General features: G+C 32.8%; 1 protein-coding gene across 1 annotated transcript; it reads right to left on the bottom strand.

Annotated features, from left to right (window-relative positions):
• Positions 1-15,103: 15,103 nt before the first annotated feature.
• Positions 15,104-15,649, bottom strand: LOC115966860. Its single transcript, XM_031086003.1, has one exon. It carries the CDS (start codon positions 15,647-15,649, stop codon positions 15,104-15,106), a length of 546 nt encoding a protein of 181 aa, XP_030941863.1.
• Between the last annotated feature and the right edge of the window lie 336 nt (positions 15,650-15,985).

Below are 15,985 nucleotides of genomic sequence, written 5' to 3'. Positions count from 1 at the left end.
CAGATTGAAGCTAAAGGAAGGAACACAAAGTACATTATGTAAAACAAGTTTTTCTGAAATTTGGACAGTCCCTATATGTGTAACTTGAGCAACCTCACCATTTGGAAGATTAACATAAATATTCAATGTAGAAGTAATAGATGTATAATCGGAAGTAGAATGGATCATATGGTCTGTTGCCCTTGTATCTAAGACCCAATCAGATTTGGTAAAAGCTTCCCTATTAACAGTTTTAGCAGAAAAAATTAAATGCTCTAAATTTGGAGTAAAATTGAAATGATTACCTAACATGAGATTGAATTGAGAGTGAGAAGAAGCAGAAGCACCCTTAGAAGCCATACCAAAGGTTCTTTCGACACCATTACTTGCAGTGATTGTGCTCACAGTAGTTGCATGATATCCATCACCAAGATTACCTCCTGTATTGAGATATGACAACAACTGCTCACACTGTGCCTTAGATATAGGACACTAATTCACTGCAACAGGTAAATTCTCTGCATTTGCTACTAATTTAGAGGAAACTTGATTTACATTAGCATTTGGTTTTCCTTTTGGCTTGTATCCAAGAGGATAGCCATGCAACTTGTAGCATTTGTCAACTGTGTGACCTGTCATGTTGCAGTGTGTACAAAAAAGGCTTCTCCTTCTTGTTGTTTCCTTTGTTCCAATTTGCACTTCCTATATTCCCTTGTGTATTAGCATACATAGCTAATGCATCAAATTGAGGTGTGCTTGAGCCTCCATGTCCAATGGTTTTGTGAGATTACTCTTGAAGAACTAATGAATAAACCTTGCTCATAGAAGGAAATGGATCCATCATGAGAATCCGACTTCTCAGAGTCTCAAAACTTGATAAGATAGGTGAAATCGAACAAGAGTGTGGTTGAATAGACTTATGGATTTAAGTAATATTGCTAAAGGACCAAAGTGTGGGCAAAAGGAAATTATAGAACTAATTGCAGTTAGTACATTCCCTTGTGCCTCTCCATGTTTGAGCAGGTGGACCAGTGAGATTGGAATAATCGGTTACTATATAGATTACTAGAAAAATAACAACGCTTTAATAAGAGAACTTGTTATCAATGACCATGCTGTTATGTCATAACATTTGTATCTTGAAATGCTTGGTTTACTAGAATTAAACACTTGTTTGGATAGAGGGAAAGATTTTCTTTGTTTTGATAATGGTTTAGCATGAAGAGAAGTGTGGTATGTGATTAATTAGGTTTGCTATTTTTAGGTAAAATAACTGGTGATGCTTGCTATCTATTACATTGTGCAATTATAAGCAATGATGCTTGTATTAAATGTAGACCAATGTATATTGTTTGTGTGTATGTATTATAACTTATCTATCTCAGTGCTGCTAGTCATATGCCAAATTTGTCTACTCTTGCTTATTATGTTGTCTTGGGATCTATCTTATTTGATTCTGTTGTATAAGCTTATGAATTTTGAATATAATCATGCAATTTGTTTCTTGTTGAGTTGTTTTTATTTGATTAATTTATTTCAGGGGCTTCTTTCTATCTTTTTTACACATGTGGAACACGAAAATGAAATGGGATATTTATGATGTTATAGTTACCAAAAGTATTGATAACTTCTCTATGTGTTTAAATTCATTGTTTTCTTCGGAACATAGGTTTGTTTTGTTAGAGTAAGGATGATTTGTTAACCCTTGTTTTGTGCATTCATGAAATCACATGATAGGTGTTTATTGTAAACCATTTCATAGCAATGAATAAGAGTTTGATGAAAATTACCAATAGAAGGTAACAAGCATATTTAGATGGAGTCCTTTCTGAATTTTGCATTTAACCATACACACCCAGATGGAACGATTTCATGTCCGTGCAAAAAATGCGTGCATACAAATTTGTGGTCTACAGATGTTGTATGGACTCAGTGTCAAATGAGATTTATGTGATTGAATATAAATTCAACAAGTATTGATGGTTTGCGTGTTTTTTAGATTTTTTCTTTTTTTGATTTTGTGAAGATATTTTTATATTATTAACAAGTTAAATATGATGTGTTTAGTGGAAAAAAATAGATTTAAAAATACATATAAAATTTATTGCAACAAAAATTATTGTTGGGGTAACTTATTGCAACAAAAAGTTTGTTGCAATATGTTTCACAGGTACTTAGCTAAGATTTGTTGCAATAAGTTTCCGGAGGTACTTTATTGCAACATGCAGTACCTATCACAAAAAAAATTTTGTTCCAATAAATTATAGCAACAATACCTTTTGTTGCAATAAAGTATTTTTAATAATAATAAAAATCTTTTATTGCAACAAACTTATTGCAACAAAATGCTATTACAACTAGATTTTTGTTGCAATAGTCTATTGTCACAAAGTTTATCGTAGTGGGCAATGAAAAAATTTCATTGTAATAGAGCTTTACTTATTGTAACAACAAATTTCGTTGCAATAATGCTATTTTTTTGTAGTGATAGTAAAAATATTGAGTTGTATTTTTTTAAAAAAAATTTACAAAACTTGATTTTAGTAAAATCAAGTTTCATGTGGCATTTTTTAATTGGAAAAGCAATGTTAGCGACTTCCACCATGGCACAAAACACATAGAACTTAATTTTATTGATATCTAGTTCTATGCAAAACTAAATTTTGTTAAATTCAAGTTTCAAAATAAGGATATTTTACTAAATACTAGTTTTAAAAGAATGACATATTCTTGGTTTTCAAATCAGGATAAATAGTTATACCCATTTTGACCAGAAAAGTCTCCCTATTTTAACCTAACTGCGGTTGAGTTTGTGGGAAACAAGGTTGAGATTCCGATCTCTATAAATAAGAATAGCCTTTATTCATAAACCAATATAGCGGAGAGAGCAATTTGTGCGTTCGGGCAGCCCGAGAGATATTTGAGCCAACTGAGACAGACTTTTTACTTTGCACGCTGAGATATAGCGGAGAGAGCAATCTGTGCTTTGCGCACGAGACATACTCTCTACTTTTCATGCCAAGATAGACTCCCTACTTTGCTCGCAGTCGCTGCATATCGCAGAGACAGACACTATACTTGCTTTGTGATACTTTGCTTGCAAGAAATCCCATTTGCAGACTCAGACTGAATTATTTGCTTCATTGTCTTTTTGTCAACCTTTCTCCTCCTCCTCACAAGATTCACAGCTTTGCAGACAGTACTATGTTTTTTTTTTTTTTTTTAATAACTCAATAATTGTAGGATGTAATAGCTAAGATGTTCCAATCCTACAAATCTGTATTTGTTTGTTTGTTTATTTTTTTTTAATTTTTTTTAATTTATAAACTCCTACAAATCCGTATTTAGTCCTACAAATGACTAGAGAGAGAATCCAACAGCACAAATCAACGCGGCTCTCCAACGCCTAGATCTACCTTCCGCTCGTCCCCTCTACAGCCCAGGGAACTAAACTATTGCACATATTAATGTCTTCCTCCTCCCTCTCTCTAATCAACAAGAACAAAGGCCAAAAAACAACTCAAACTTTCCTCCTCTCATCAAGAACACCTAAAGCCAAAAAAAAAAAAAAAAAAAAGAAAAAAAAAGAGAGAGGAAGATATCGATCTGGGCCGAATAAGATGATGACTTGGGTGGTGGAGGGAATGAGTCGAAGGAAGATCTGGACGGTGGAGGTGACAAGCCTCAGTGGATCTAGGCTATCGAATTTTCTCTCTTATCTCTCTATCTAGGGTCTTTTGGGTTTGCGTGGTGGAGAAGATTTAGGGTGTGTTTGGATACTGTTTATTTTGCTGAAAACTGAAAATACTGTAGCAAAATAATTTTTAAATGTGTGAATAATGCCATGGGACCCACTTTTAATGAAAGTTTTAGTAAAAAAAGAGGTTTGTGAGCCCATGAATAGGAACCCACTGAACAGTGCAATTTCAATGTAAATTTTGCGGTCAAAGAGGTAGTGGGTTTCGTGCATAGTACACGGGACCCACTGACAGACAAAACCCACATGATGGAGCGCTTCTCAATAAAAAATAATATAAAAGAATTGGGGAAATGCTGGACGTTTGGATGTACAAAACATTATCCAAACATACACTTAGGCTTCACAGAAAAAAAAAAAAAAAAAAAAAGTTTTTTTTTATAAGGAAATAATTGCTTTTTATTTTTATTTTTTTATGGCATAATAGAATGTTTTGGTTGAGCAATATTTTAGTTCATTTATTTGTAATGCTAGGATGTTGCAAATTTTAATATATAATAATGAGACTTACAAATTGGTAAGTCATTAATAAAAAATTATTAGTTATGTTTTTTTTTTTTTTTTTTTTAACTAATTAGGTTTTTAAGGGTTACACCCAGCAACACAATTGTTTTTTTTATGCTTTTTTCAATATATATATATATATATATTATTATCTAAATGATTTTTTTTTTTTACTATTTCATTTAAGTTTTAACCCATTTAGTTTGCCACATAAAAGAGTAAAGTTTTATTATTCTTTTTTGCACTATCTCATTTTTCTACTCAATTAAATAAAATAAATTTATATGCATTTTTTTTCTTTTTTTTTTTCTTTTTTTACTTTTCATCAACTCAACCCAACATATATAATAGAAAGCTAAAATATTTTGTATCCTTCCACCATATTTTATCCCTCTACTTTTTCATCCATCATTTTTCATCTCTCCACATTTTGGTTAAGGAATGGAAAAATGGAGGATATAGAATATATATATATATATATATATATATATATTAATGTGTGTTTGGTATTGAGAGGATGAAAAGTGAAAAGAAGAAAATTTCTTTTATTTGGTTGAGAAGAAAAAAAATGAAATGATAGAAAATATCACTTATATACATTTACTCTCATGCTTCTATTACATAAGCAAAAAATTTAATTCTTTAAAAGAAAAAAGAAGACCTATTTTTGGGGTAAAAAAGCTTACGGTTCAATTCAAAAAATAAAAAATAAAAAATAAAAAATAAAAAGAAGAAGAAGAAGGAAGGTGGGGTGAAGGACTTGATTGGTTGGAAGGAGGAGAGGGCTAGATGGGTAACTTCCCATCTAAGCCCCTCCCCCTCTTCCATTTTCTCCTCATGGACACAAGATTTTGGTAGGACTAAAGGGAAAACATGGCCTATCATTTTGTCTATTTCTCTCCTCTCAACCAAACACCCTCCTGTATCATTTTCTCTCAACTTTTCTTTTCCCATTTTCCATCCCCCAAGTTTTCCCGTAATCAAACACCATGCTAATGTGGTTAGTAGACTTCATCCCTTTTTTTTTTTTTTTTTTTTTTTTTGAGTAGAATTCAATTATGTATTTTATTCTTCAAATTAACTTTGGTTTTATTAGTCTTAAATAAATTTTGTTAATTAATAGTTACATGTAAAAGGTCACACCTAAATTTATTGTCTTAAACCTCAAACTTGATCAATTAAACTTGGTTTAATATTAAATAAATCTATTTAAATAATAAAAGTGTCACTCAAATTTATCGCTTAAACCTTAAACTATATAGAACCGGTCCTGTGTGACCGCCTGTGTGACCGCGTGTGTGAGAGAGAAGGTTCTAACTTTTTTCCTCAGATGATACAAGTTCTTTTTGTGAAGGGGAAGAAATGTTTCTTTTGGGCGTTAAAGAAGCTGCGGCAATTGTTAGCCTCCTGATCCTCATTGTCGTACTCATTGCTAAGCTACGCGAGTGTACCAGAAATTCTAGCACTGGTGGCCAAACGGGGGATGGCAGCAACGTCACCGGCAGTAACGTTGGTACCGGAAGCCAAATCAGTATCCAGCTTCAGAATGTTAATAATGACGACTCTGTTTAAGTCTCAGATTCAGTTTGAATATCTGGAGCTTCTACATGCATCTCCAGGAAAATGACGTTCCCGCTATCACTTAGAATTGCTTTTTTCCAAGCTTTCTTAAATAAGATGTGAGGGCATGGGTTGCCTAGTGTTAGAGAATTACTTGGGCCCAGTAGTGGGCTTTGTGCCCAGACCCTCTATTATGCATTGTGTTTCTTTTTTATTTTTACTTTTTTTGGGAGAACGAACCAGTGTGATTCCTTGTAGCTTCATTTGGTGAGTGTGTTGTGTTATTTGTGTATTACTATCCCCTACATTTTATAAGAATCTATTTTATGATTAAGATTTTATTTTTTGTTTAATTATTTATAATAAATATTATTATATTTCAAATTTTAATAACTATATTTCAAATGTCATGACAGTTTTAACTTTAAATTTGTAATATTATGTTTGAACCACAACATAAATTAATTTTAAATATAGTTATTAAAATTTAAAATAAGATATGTGTATAATCTAGTAAATATGCAAGCGGATATATTTTGGCAATTTTCAAAAAAAGTATGTTTCAAAAATTCAATATAAAAATATAAATTCGGAGAAAGATAGACATGTATGATTTTATTCTATTTCCATTAAACATATTCATATTATGATTAGATCATGCACAAGTAAAAATATATTTGTTAAATATTAAGTATATAATATAATATAATAAACTTTGTTTACTTTTTTTTTTTTTAACGTCTTTTTGGCTTTACATACACCCTTGATATAGTAGTTTTCGAAATTTGTACTATTCCAACCAGTCCGTGGTTCCCACATGCCAGTACTAAAACTATAAGCAAATACATTGTATGTTAGACAAAATATTTAATAAAAAATAGTTATTTTTTTATGCCAAAATACATTAAATTGAGAGAAGGAACTTACTAGTGCAGTCTGTAATCTGTGTTGTGTAATGACGTCCAGAAGTGTGTGAGTCACAAATGTGATATTTCTCAATTTTCAAGGAATAAAATTATAAAAGAGTAGGGGTTCAACTGCCTTAGCGTGTATTGTAGGTTTAGTTTCAGTTTGCTAATTGGAATGAAATATTTTGGTATCAGCCAATTTCGACGTACTATTTCAGGATATTTTAGAGTTATGTTATTTTATAATAAAAATGTATATATATTATTATTAATAATAAAAACTCATATAAATTATTAAGGGTTTTAAAGAAGTTATAAGTACATATTTCAATTGATATGTAATCTTTAAGCCCAAATAAAAATAATAATAATAATAAGTATCAATTGAATCACTTATAAAATATAATATGATAATAATATGAAAAAAAAAAAAAAAAAAGCCTTGATGTTAATAATAGTAGGTGGAACAATGGAAGAGGGTTAAGGCTAGAACATTCATTTTTATTGTTAGCCTCGTTTGGATACTAATGAAAAATAAAAATTATTTCACTATTCAGTTTATTTTTGTTACTATTTATAGGCCCCATTACACTTTTTGATACTATTTATGGGTCTCACTGTACTATTTTAGCTAATTTTTACCTTTATCTACAGTATTTTTAGTATTAAGTTTTCAGTTTCAACAAAATAAGCTGTATTCAAACAAACCCTTAATCTCGTGGGGCTCAAAAAAACAGAACAAATAAAAATTAAAAACAAAGGACATAGCATTTAAGGAAGAGTAAGGAGACTAACAAATAGTCAAATACATTACCTGTACAACACACAAATAAAAAAGGAAAGGCAGATTGGTAGTAAGACCGAAACCCAGTAGAAGAAAAAAAGAAGAAGAGAAGAAGAAGGGTTCGAAACCCATTGAAGAAGAAGAAGAATATATAAATATATATATATATATATATATGTGTGTGTGTGTGTGTGGGGGGGGGGGGGCCAGCCAATCAACAGGCCCATTAAGGTTAGGATCGTTGGGCTTGCGGCCCATCCGAGGATGCACATTCATCCGAGGAGGCCAGGTCAGGTCATAAGGTTAATTACCGAGGAAGGGTGATGGTCAATATCACGAAAGTAGAGTTCCGTGTTCATCCGAGGGCGCCATACTCCTCGGTAGTATGCGTCCGAGGACGATCAGGACGCGGTTTTATTACAACCAGACCTCAGAATTACGTCACCACTAAAGATGGGATAACAGACTGAGGGTAAGAAAGAAAATGCAAACAAATATCTATAACTACAGCTGCTTCCGCATTAATTATCTCTCAACCAACTTTTTAGCCGCATTAATGTGGAGGTGATACTTGAACAGTAAGGAGGCAGCCTTACAGCTGCCCATAGGAAATTCCAGGAGGTGCTAGATGGGACAGAAAGAAATCCCCCGAACCCAACCTACACGTGTGTGGTGAGGATGGAACACAGAGGGTAGTATATAAACTGAAAGAAGAACATGCACAAGGGGGGATCGGAACAAAAAAGAAAAGAAAGAAAAGCATAGACTGAAGAAGGAGAACGTAAAAAGCAAAAGAACTGTATCGATTACCAAAACAAAACGATCGTTGTACCAGCTCTGAGCCTTCAATATACGTGAGGGTGAACCTTTTCATTCCACAAAAGTTAATCTAGTTCTTAAACACCCACGCTCTACAAATTATATTGTTTGGGCCTATTTATGTGTGAACCCAGTATCGTTTTGGGTCGTTACAAATCGAGTTCTTACAATATGTATATGTATATAAAGAAAAAGAAGAAGAAGAAGAAGAAGAAGGGTCTGTAACCAAAAAGAAGAAGGTAGGATTTTTTATTTTTTTTTAAAGCCAAAATCTGGTACCAGCCGAAATTGGCCAGAATGGCTAGAACACCCCCAAATAGGCCAAAATTTGACCTGAGGTAGAATAGGGGTATTATGGTGCCGATTTGCATGCCAGTACGAAATATTCTGGTTGTTTCGGCTAGAATGAAATGGAATCAATAACAATGATTTTGAGTATTTGTGATTATTGGGACTGTTTTGAAGGGTTTTGAGTTCTGTTCAAGAGGCTGTTTGGTTTAACTAGAACAGAATATTTCAATACTGATGTGTTCCATTACACCATTTCAGAAATATGAGCTGAATATATATATATATATATATATATATATATATTACGTTATTATTATTGGTATCATTATTGTGAGAGAAATACATGTGAAGAATAATTAGTTTCAAAGTAATTTATTCAAATTAAATTAATATCCTAAATTGAAGTGTTGAATAAAAAACAAATAAATTGAAGAGTTATAATAAAAGGAAATGAAGCAATTGTGGCATTCCCGTAAATAAAAAAGGTTTTAAGATTATATTTTAAACTAGGAACTTCCAAGAAGTTTCCTTATTTCCTTTCAACTCATTTCCCAAAGGTCAATAAAACATTTCACATGTGAATTGTTGTTATTTTAGCTTTTTAAGTTTTCTATACTACTATTTAAGGGGCTTTCCCTTTTTGGATTCCTCAATTTTGATACCCAAAATACTCTCAAATTTATCAATTTGTAAAACTTAAATGATAGGATTTAAAATTTTTTTTTTTAAAAAAAAAAACCACATTCAAACCCACGTTCAAATGTTTCTCAAAAAAAAAAAAAAAAAAACCACTTTCAATTTTTTTTTAAACCACTTTCAATTCTATAACAAAAGTTTCGGATAACTCCCATAAAAATAAAAAGTTTCAGATAAAAAATAAAAACCACGTTCAAATTTTCCCTAACAAAACCCCACGTTCAATTTAAAAAAAAAAAAAACCCACTTTCAATTCTATAACAAAAGTTTCGGATAACTCCCAAAAAAAAAAAAAAATCGGATAAAAAATAAAAACCCCGGTCAAATTTTCCCTAAAAAACCCCACGTTCAAATATTTTTTTTTTATATAAAAAAAAATAAATAAACCACTTTCAATTCTATAACAAAAGTTTCGGATAACTACTCTGCTAAAAAAACTGAAAGTTAAAAAATAAAAAAATAAAATCCAAAAAATTTCAAATACCACATCCAAACCCAAACCACATTTAGATTTTTTTTTTTTAAAGTTATATAAAATCCAAAAAATTTCAAATACCACATCCAAACCCAACCCACATTTAGATTTTTTTTTTTAAAAGTTATCTTTGACAAGGGTTTCAGATAACTACTCTACTAAAAAAAACTGAAGTTGAAAAGAAATCCAAAAAATTTCAAATATCACATCCTAACCCAACCCACGTTCAGCCCTATCAAAAAGAAAAAAGAAAACCATGTTATTTTTTATAAGAGTTTTAGATAACTAAGACTAAAATAACTGAAGGAAGTTAAAAATATGTTACACATGTATATATTTTGAAATTGAGATTCTTATTTTAAAAAAAAAAAAAAAAAAAACCACATCTCTAACAACTACTACTATAAAAAGTGAAGGAAGTTAAAAATCTACAACACGTCTTGGTTGGTGTTCATAGCAAGCCTTTAATGGAGGCTTCTTTGGGATTACATCATTTTACAATTATGAGAGCAGAATTTGAGTTCCAGCCGAGAGGGTTAATTGGTGAGTTGAGTGTTTGGAGGTATGGGTTTTAATTCAGAGATTTTGTGAGTGTGTGTTTGTGTTTTTTGTTTGAACTTTCATTTTGTTGCTGGCTTTGATTTCAAGTATATACATTTTGTTTTTTGTTATGTGTGTTGTGTATTACATATTCCAAAATCGAAAATTTCATGTTCCAAAGAAAACGAATTTGTTTGAGATTAAGAGGTTTGGTGATTTTTCTGTGTACAACCTTCAGTTGGGTTTTAAATTAGAGATTTTGTGAGTGTGTGTTTGTGTTTTTTGTTTGAACTTTCATTTTGTTGTTGGCTTTGATTTCAAGTATATACATTTTTTTTTTGGTTATGTGTGTCGTGTATTACATATTCCAAAATCGAAAATTTCATGTTCCAAAGAAAACGAATTTGTTTGAGATTGAGAGGTTTGGTGATTTTTCTGTGTGCAACCTTCAATTTTAGAGAACAAAATCTTATTGCTATTAATTTGGTTTACAATGAATACTTACCATTACTTTGGTTTTATAGGCATCTATTAACTTTATAAAACTTAAAGACTTAACTATTCACAAACACAACTACTGGTATTTCCCAAAAAAAAAAAAAAAATTCCCTACATCTACACGTCTATACACATGTTTAAAAACTTGAAAGTTAATAATTTGCATCGATTATAATTTGGCATTACTATATTTCTACTCACAAAAATACTTAGGAGTGTGATGAGTATTATGTGTTTGTAGGTAAAATAATTTTTCATCACACCCCTAGGTTTTTTTATGATTGAAAAATGTAGTAATCCCAAATTATAATAAATGCTCTAAATTAACTCTTACCCAAAAAATAGAAGAGCATTTGAGCATGCGCGTGAGCGCGTGCTCAAAGGCTAGTATCTATAACGCCCCAAGCTTTAAAAAAAAAAAAAAAAAAAAAAAATTGGGATTAGATTTTTTGGACCCCCACGTGCCCCACTAACCCCATTCACTACCACCACACATAACACTCCCTTGTCTTCCTCTTTGGTCAGTCAACTAACTGAACTAAGAGCAACCGCCCAAAATTTTGCAAAATACAAAGAGTGCTCAATTTTACATATTTTAACCCAAAAAACATCCACATCAATACTTGTAAAAATGTGCAAATATACAAAACTGCTTTGCAAATGAATAGTAACCGTGCATATATTCACGGTTACTGTTTATGTGCAAATGATTTTTTTTTTTTTTTTTTTTTTTATCTCTCCCCAACATGTTGCTTTCTCATCTGTTTTCTTCTCACAACAAAGAAAGAAAAAGGTGGATGGGGCCATGTGGGTAGTGGTTTGTTTGATATAATAAAAAATTAAAGAAATATTATTATTTAAATAAAATAGATGATAGAATAGATAAATTGATGTGAGTGTTTTGTAAAAGTGGGTGTGTAAAATATAAAAAGTATGTTTTTTCTTGTAAAGGTCTTCTACACTCTTTCTTTTTCATTTTCTCAAAAACAAACACACACACACACAAACACAAACACAAACACACTTCTTTCTTTCTCCCTCAGACTCTCCCACTGATCCTCACTCCTCTCCACCACCTCCACCATCTTTTCCGGTGAGGATCACCGGAAAGATCCTTAGGAACCTATAAGCACCTTCATATCTTTATTTGAGGTAAAAACTCCTATTCTTTTTTGTGGATTTTTATACTTTTGCTTGAGGTTCTTTTTATCTAAGTTTTGGAAATGATATTCATGTGATTTATGAGCTTCTTAGGTGATATTCTAGTGATTATGCATATGGGTTTTGATTTGGTGAACTTATTTGATGAATGGGTTTATGATTTTTACAAATGGTGGCTATCTAAGGTTTGTTATGGTAAAGATTTGGGGTTTTTGGCTTTCTAATGCATAATAGTTGGTAAGTACAATTTTTATTGTTTATTTGGAGATGGTTAAAGATTTCAATTGTTTGTCTTGGAGAATATTGTGATTTTGGTTTCATAGGTCTCTTCATGATGTTGTGTAATTCTTGTGGGAACTACTTATAAAGTGTCAAGGTTTTAATGTTAGGGAGAATACCTTAAATGACTTATGAGTATAAATTGAAGTGTATGCTTGTAAATTAAATTGTTGAGAAACCTTGGAAGTGGGATACATAGTACTTATGAGGTTAGAATATTTAGGCATGCCTAATTAATTGCTTGCTTAGAAATTTCTATTTCATAGCTAGACACAATACCAAGCTTGGGACTTATTGTGATAGTTTGCTTGACATTTTTTAGGTTCTAGCTAATATCTTTTGGAGTTTTGGAAGTTAGGCTTTTTGCGGATTGCAAGGTAAGTGGCTTTTTAATGGGATTTTTAGAAAAATAACCATGTTTCATAAAATGTTGTTTTTGGGTTAGACACGTTTTGGGGAAACTATTTATGGAAACTATATTTTTCTAAAAACTATTGTGTTGTAACCTTAATGTATACGATTATTTATGAAAATGCATCATATTTGGTATTGCATATGGGAAAACGCATGAATTGTTGACATGGAAATATGAACATCTTTGATAATGGATTTCATGAAATTATTGTATTGTTGCAATTTCTAAGGATGCTTTAATGCTAGTAATATTTGGGAAATTGATTGAAAATCTCTATGGATATCTTGGTTATTGGACAATTTTATGAAACTACTTGGAAATTAGACTGTGTACTTTGAATATATTTAATTTGTGAGCTTCTGATGTGATTTTGCATTGTACCACAATATTGGTGATTATCCCGTCTTTGTGATGACGAGTCAAGTTAGAGCCTTCATTTGGCATGATACAAGTAAATCCTTGAGTGTGTGGGTGAGGCTGTTGCTCATAGGGCTAAAAGACCACATGCAAAAGGGGGGGGGGGGGGTACTATGTAACACGTCCTTCCCTGTCACCCATGAGAAGAAGAGGTAAATCCTTAAGTGTGTGAGTGAGACTAGACAGGGCCAAAAGACCACATGCAAAAGAGGTACTATATGACACATTCTCCCCTACTGCTCATGAGAGGAGAGGTAAATCCTTGAGGGTGTGGATGAGGCTGCTGCTTATGGGGCCAATAGACCACATGCTAAAATAGGTACATATCATGCTAGTGGTTTATGGGTCCTAACTTGTCTCTATGGCGATATAATGTCTTTGTGACATTTTTGTCTTTATGGTGGTTTGTCATGTGGCTTGGGTTGGCTTTTTAGGTTTTTGGAACAATGTTGTTATGCTCACAGTATATATATTACATAGTTTCATGGTGATCATTTTTGAGAAGCTTTGGGTGGCATTATTTAATAATTCTTATCATTTTATCAATGACAATAATTTTGTAGTTTTCAGCTAGAAATTTTCAAATTCTTTCATGTTGTAATATACACATAATCATGAAACTTGCATTTCCTTTACCTCCATTAATTATGCTAGTTACTAAGTTTTGTCTCATCCCATTCTCTCACAAACCTTTTTAGAATAGGCAGTGATCCTTTTGAGACAGGTTTTTGTGGCTAGCAGTAGTTAGACAAACTACAGACGGAGGCTAATATTTTGTAATGGTGATTCTTGGGTGTTGTACATTCTAGAGGAAGCTTGATACATTCTTTTGTAGCTAATAAATAATGGTGATGACTATTATTCCCACTAATGGGAAAGTTGATGATGTGTAATTATATTTATTCAAACTTCCGTTCTTTTGTGGCCAATGATCCTTATAATTATAGAATAGAGCTTTGACTTACTTTGGGAGTATCTTTAATGAAATTATTATGAAATTGTTGATGTTGGTATTTGGTATGAATTAATTGGATTGAATTGTCAAAAATGAAAAATTTACAGATACCTTTGGGTTGTATTTCTCATGCTTTGGACCCTTTTGGGTTCAGGGTGTGACTCTATCCTCTCTCTCTCTCTCTCTCTCTCTCTCTCTCTCTCTCTCTCTCTCTCTCTCTCTCTCTTAGGGCCCGTTTGGATTGAGGAGAGAGAGAGGGGGAGTGGAAGGGAGTAGAGTATAGTAGAGTTGGCTAAAAAATGGATAATTTTGGGCCAACTTTATTTTACTCCCCCTCCCTCCCCCTCAATTTAAATAGACCATCGAAGTCAAAACTTAGAAGTTTTCCTTTCATGGTTGTCTAGTGGCTTGCAACATTTTGGTAGTGTTTCGTCGATCTGGTTGCATAGAATTTCATTAATTTTGTATTTTTGTTCAAATCTCTCTCAGGTCATCAATTTTGTTAGTTGGTAGAAGAAGTAAACAATATATCTCAGCAGTGGGAAGAGCAATGAAGCCCAATTTCTGATTTTGGTCCGGAACATGAATATCACCCAGAATTCTGAAATTCTGCTTAGAATGCTGGTTTAGGCCAGAATAGTCCAGAATTAAGCCACACACTCCATAAGATCATCGAGTTTTACAACTAAAAACATTACAAAAACAATCTTTTTTTTTTTTCTTTTTTTTTTTTTTTTTTTAAGGTAGGGTATGAATGAGATTAAATTTTATTCAACATAACGACCACATCACAAATCGTACAATACACACCCCATATGAAGCCCAAAGGAAACACACTGCATAAAAAAGGGCCGGCTAAGAAGAACAGGAACCAAGTCTATTTTTGGGCCCATAGTATAATGGCCCCAAGAATAGGATCATGCCTGATACTATAGCAGTATAAAAACTTGGCCCTCACATCTCTTAAAAAACCTAAGACCATACTACCTTTTTTTTTTTTTTTTGAGAAAAAGGTAAGCGAAATTTTATTAAAAAACCAAACTTCAAAAAATACAGCCAACAAACTCAGGAGCAATCAGACTGAAAAACATCAGCCACCTCCTCAGGTAGATCTTCTATCCAAACCTCCGTGTCTGTAGTTAAAACTGCTTTTCTAGCTAGACTATGCGCTAAGCTATTCCCTTCCCGCCTAACATGCTGAAACCTACAGCCTCTCAACAACTGACCCATCCTCTTAGTCTCATCAATGATATGCCCAAACAACAGATTACAAGGGTTTGGACGTTGCAAAGCTTGAATAACGTGGAGACAATCACCTTCAACTATAATATTAAACAAACTCAGCTCCCTTGCAAATATCACTGCCCTCCGAGCTGCCAAAGCCTCAGCCATATCCACCGATTGAACCTGGCCCAAATTCTGGCATAGAGCAGCAGTGACTTGCCCAGCTTGATCTCTAAACACAACACCAATTGCAGCTGACCCCGATTCTGTGGAAAAAGCAGCATCAAAGTTTGCTTTGTACCAATCTGCAGGTGGTGGAGACCAACGCACTCTAGGCCGTGGAATAAACACACTCTGCTCCTGCCAATTCACCTCCTCATATTCCATCACCAACGCCTTGGCCCGATCACCCAGCTCATGCAGCGGCCAAACAGGTTGACGTTCCCGCAACCGATTTCGACGTTGCCATACTACCTAATTGAACTAAGCCTCAAAAAATAGCTGCGTGGAATTCTAAATAATATAGTAGGAAAGACTACTTTATACATGAACGCAACAATTTCCTGCCGACGTAGCTGCGAAACACCGTTTGGCTACCGTTTTTGAAATATCTTATACACTTGCTGAGTTTAGCAATGAGTTTGAGAATCAAGAGGGTCACGATGTCCGTAACGTCTTTAACGCTCAAATGAAAGCTGTTGCAAAAAGAAATTGCATCAATAT

Source organism: Quercus lobata, chromosome 11 (genome assembly GCF_001633185.2).
Source record: "Quercus lobata isolate SW786 chromosome 11, ValleyOak3.0 Primary Assembly, whole genome shotgun sequence".
NCBI classification, from domain to species: domain Eukaryota; kingdom Viridiplantae; phylum Streptophyta; class Magnoliopsida; order Fagales; family Fagaceae; genus Quercus; species Quercus lobata.
The sequence above is the reverse complement of the archived record's forward strand: the minus strand, read 5'-3'. Positions and strand labels throughout refer to the sequence as shown.

What these genes read in the sequence shown, in the direction of transcription:
- LOC115966860 (XM_031086003.1), bottom strand. Translation starts at nt 15,649, where the DNA reads ATGGAATATGAGGAGGTGAATTGGCAGGAGCAGAGTGTGTTTATTCCA.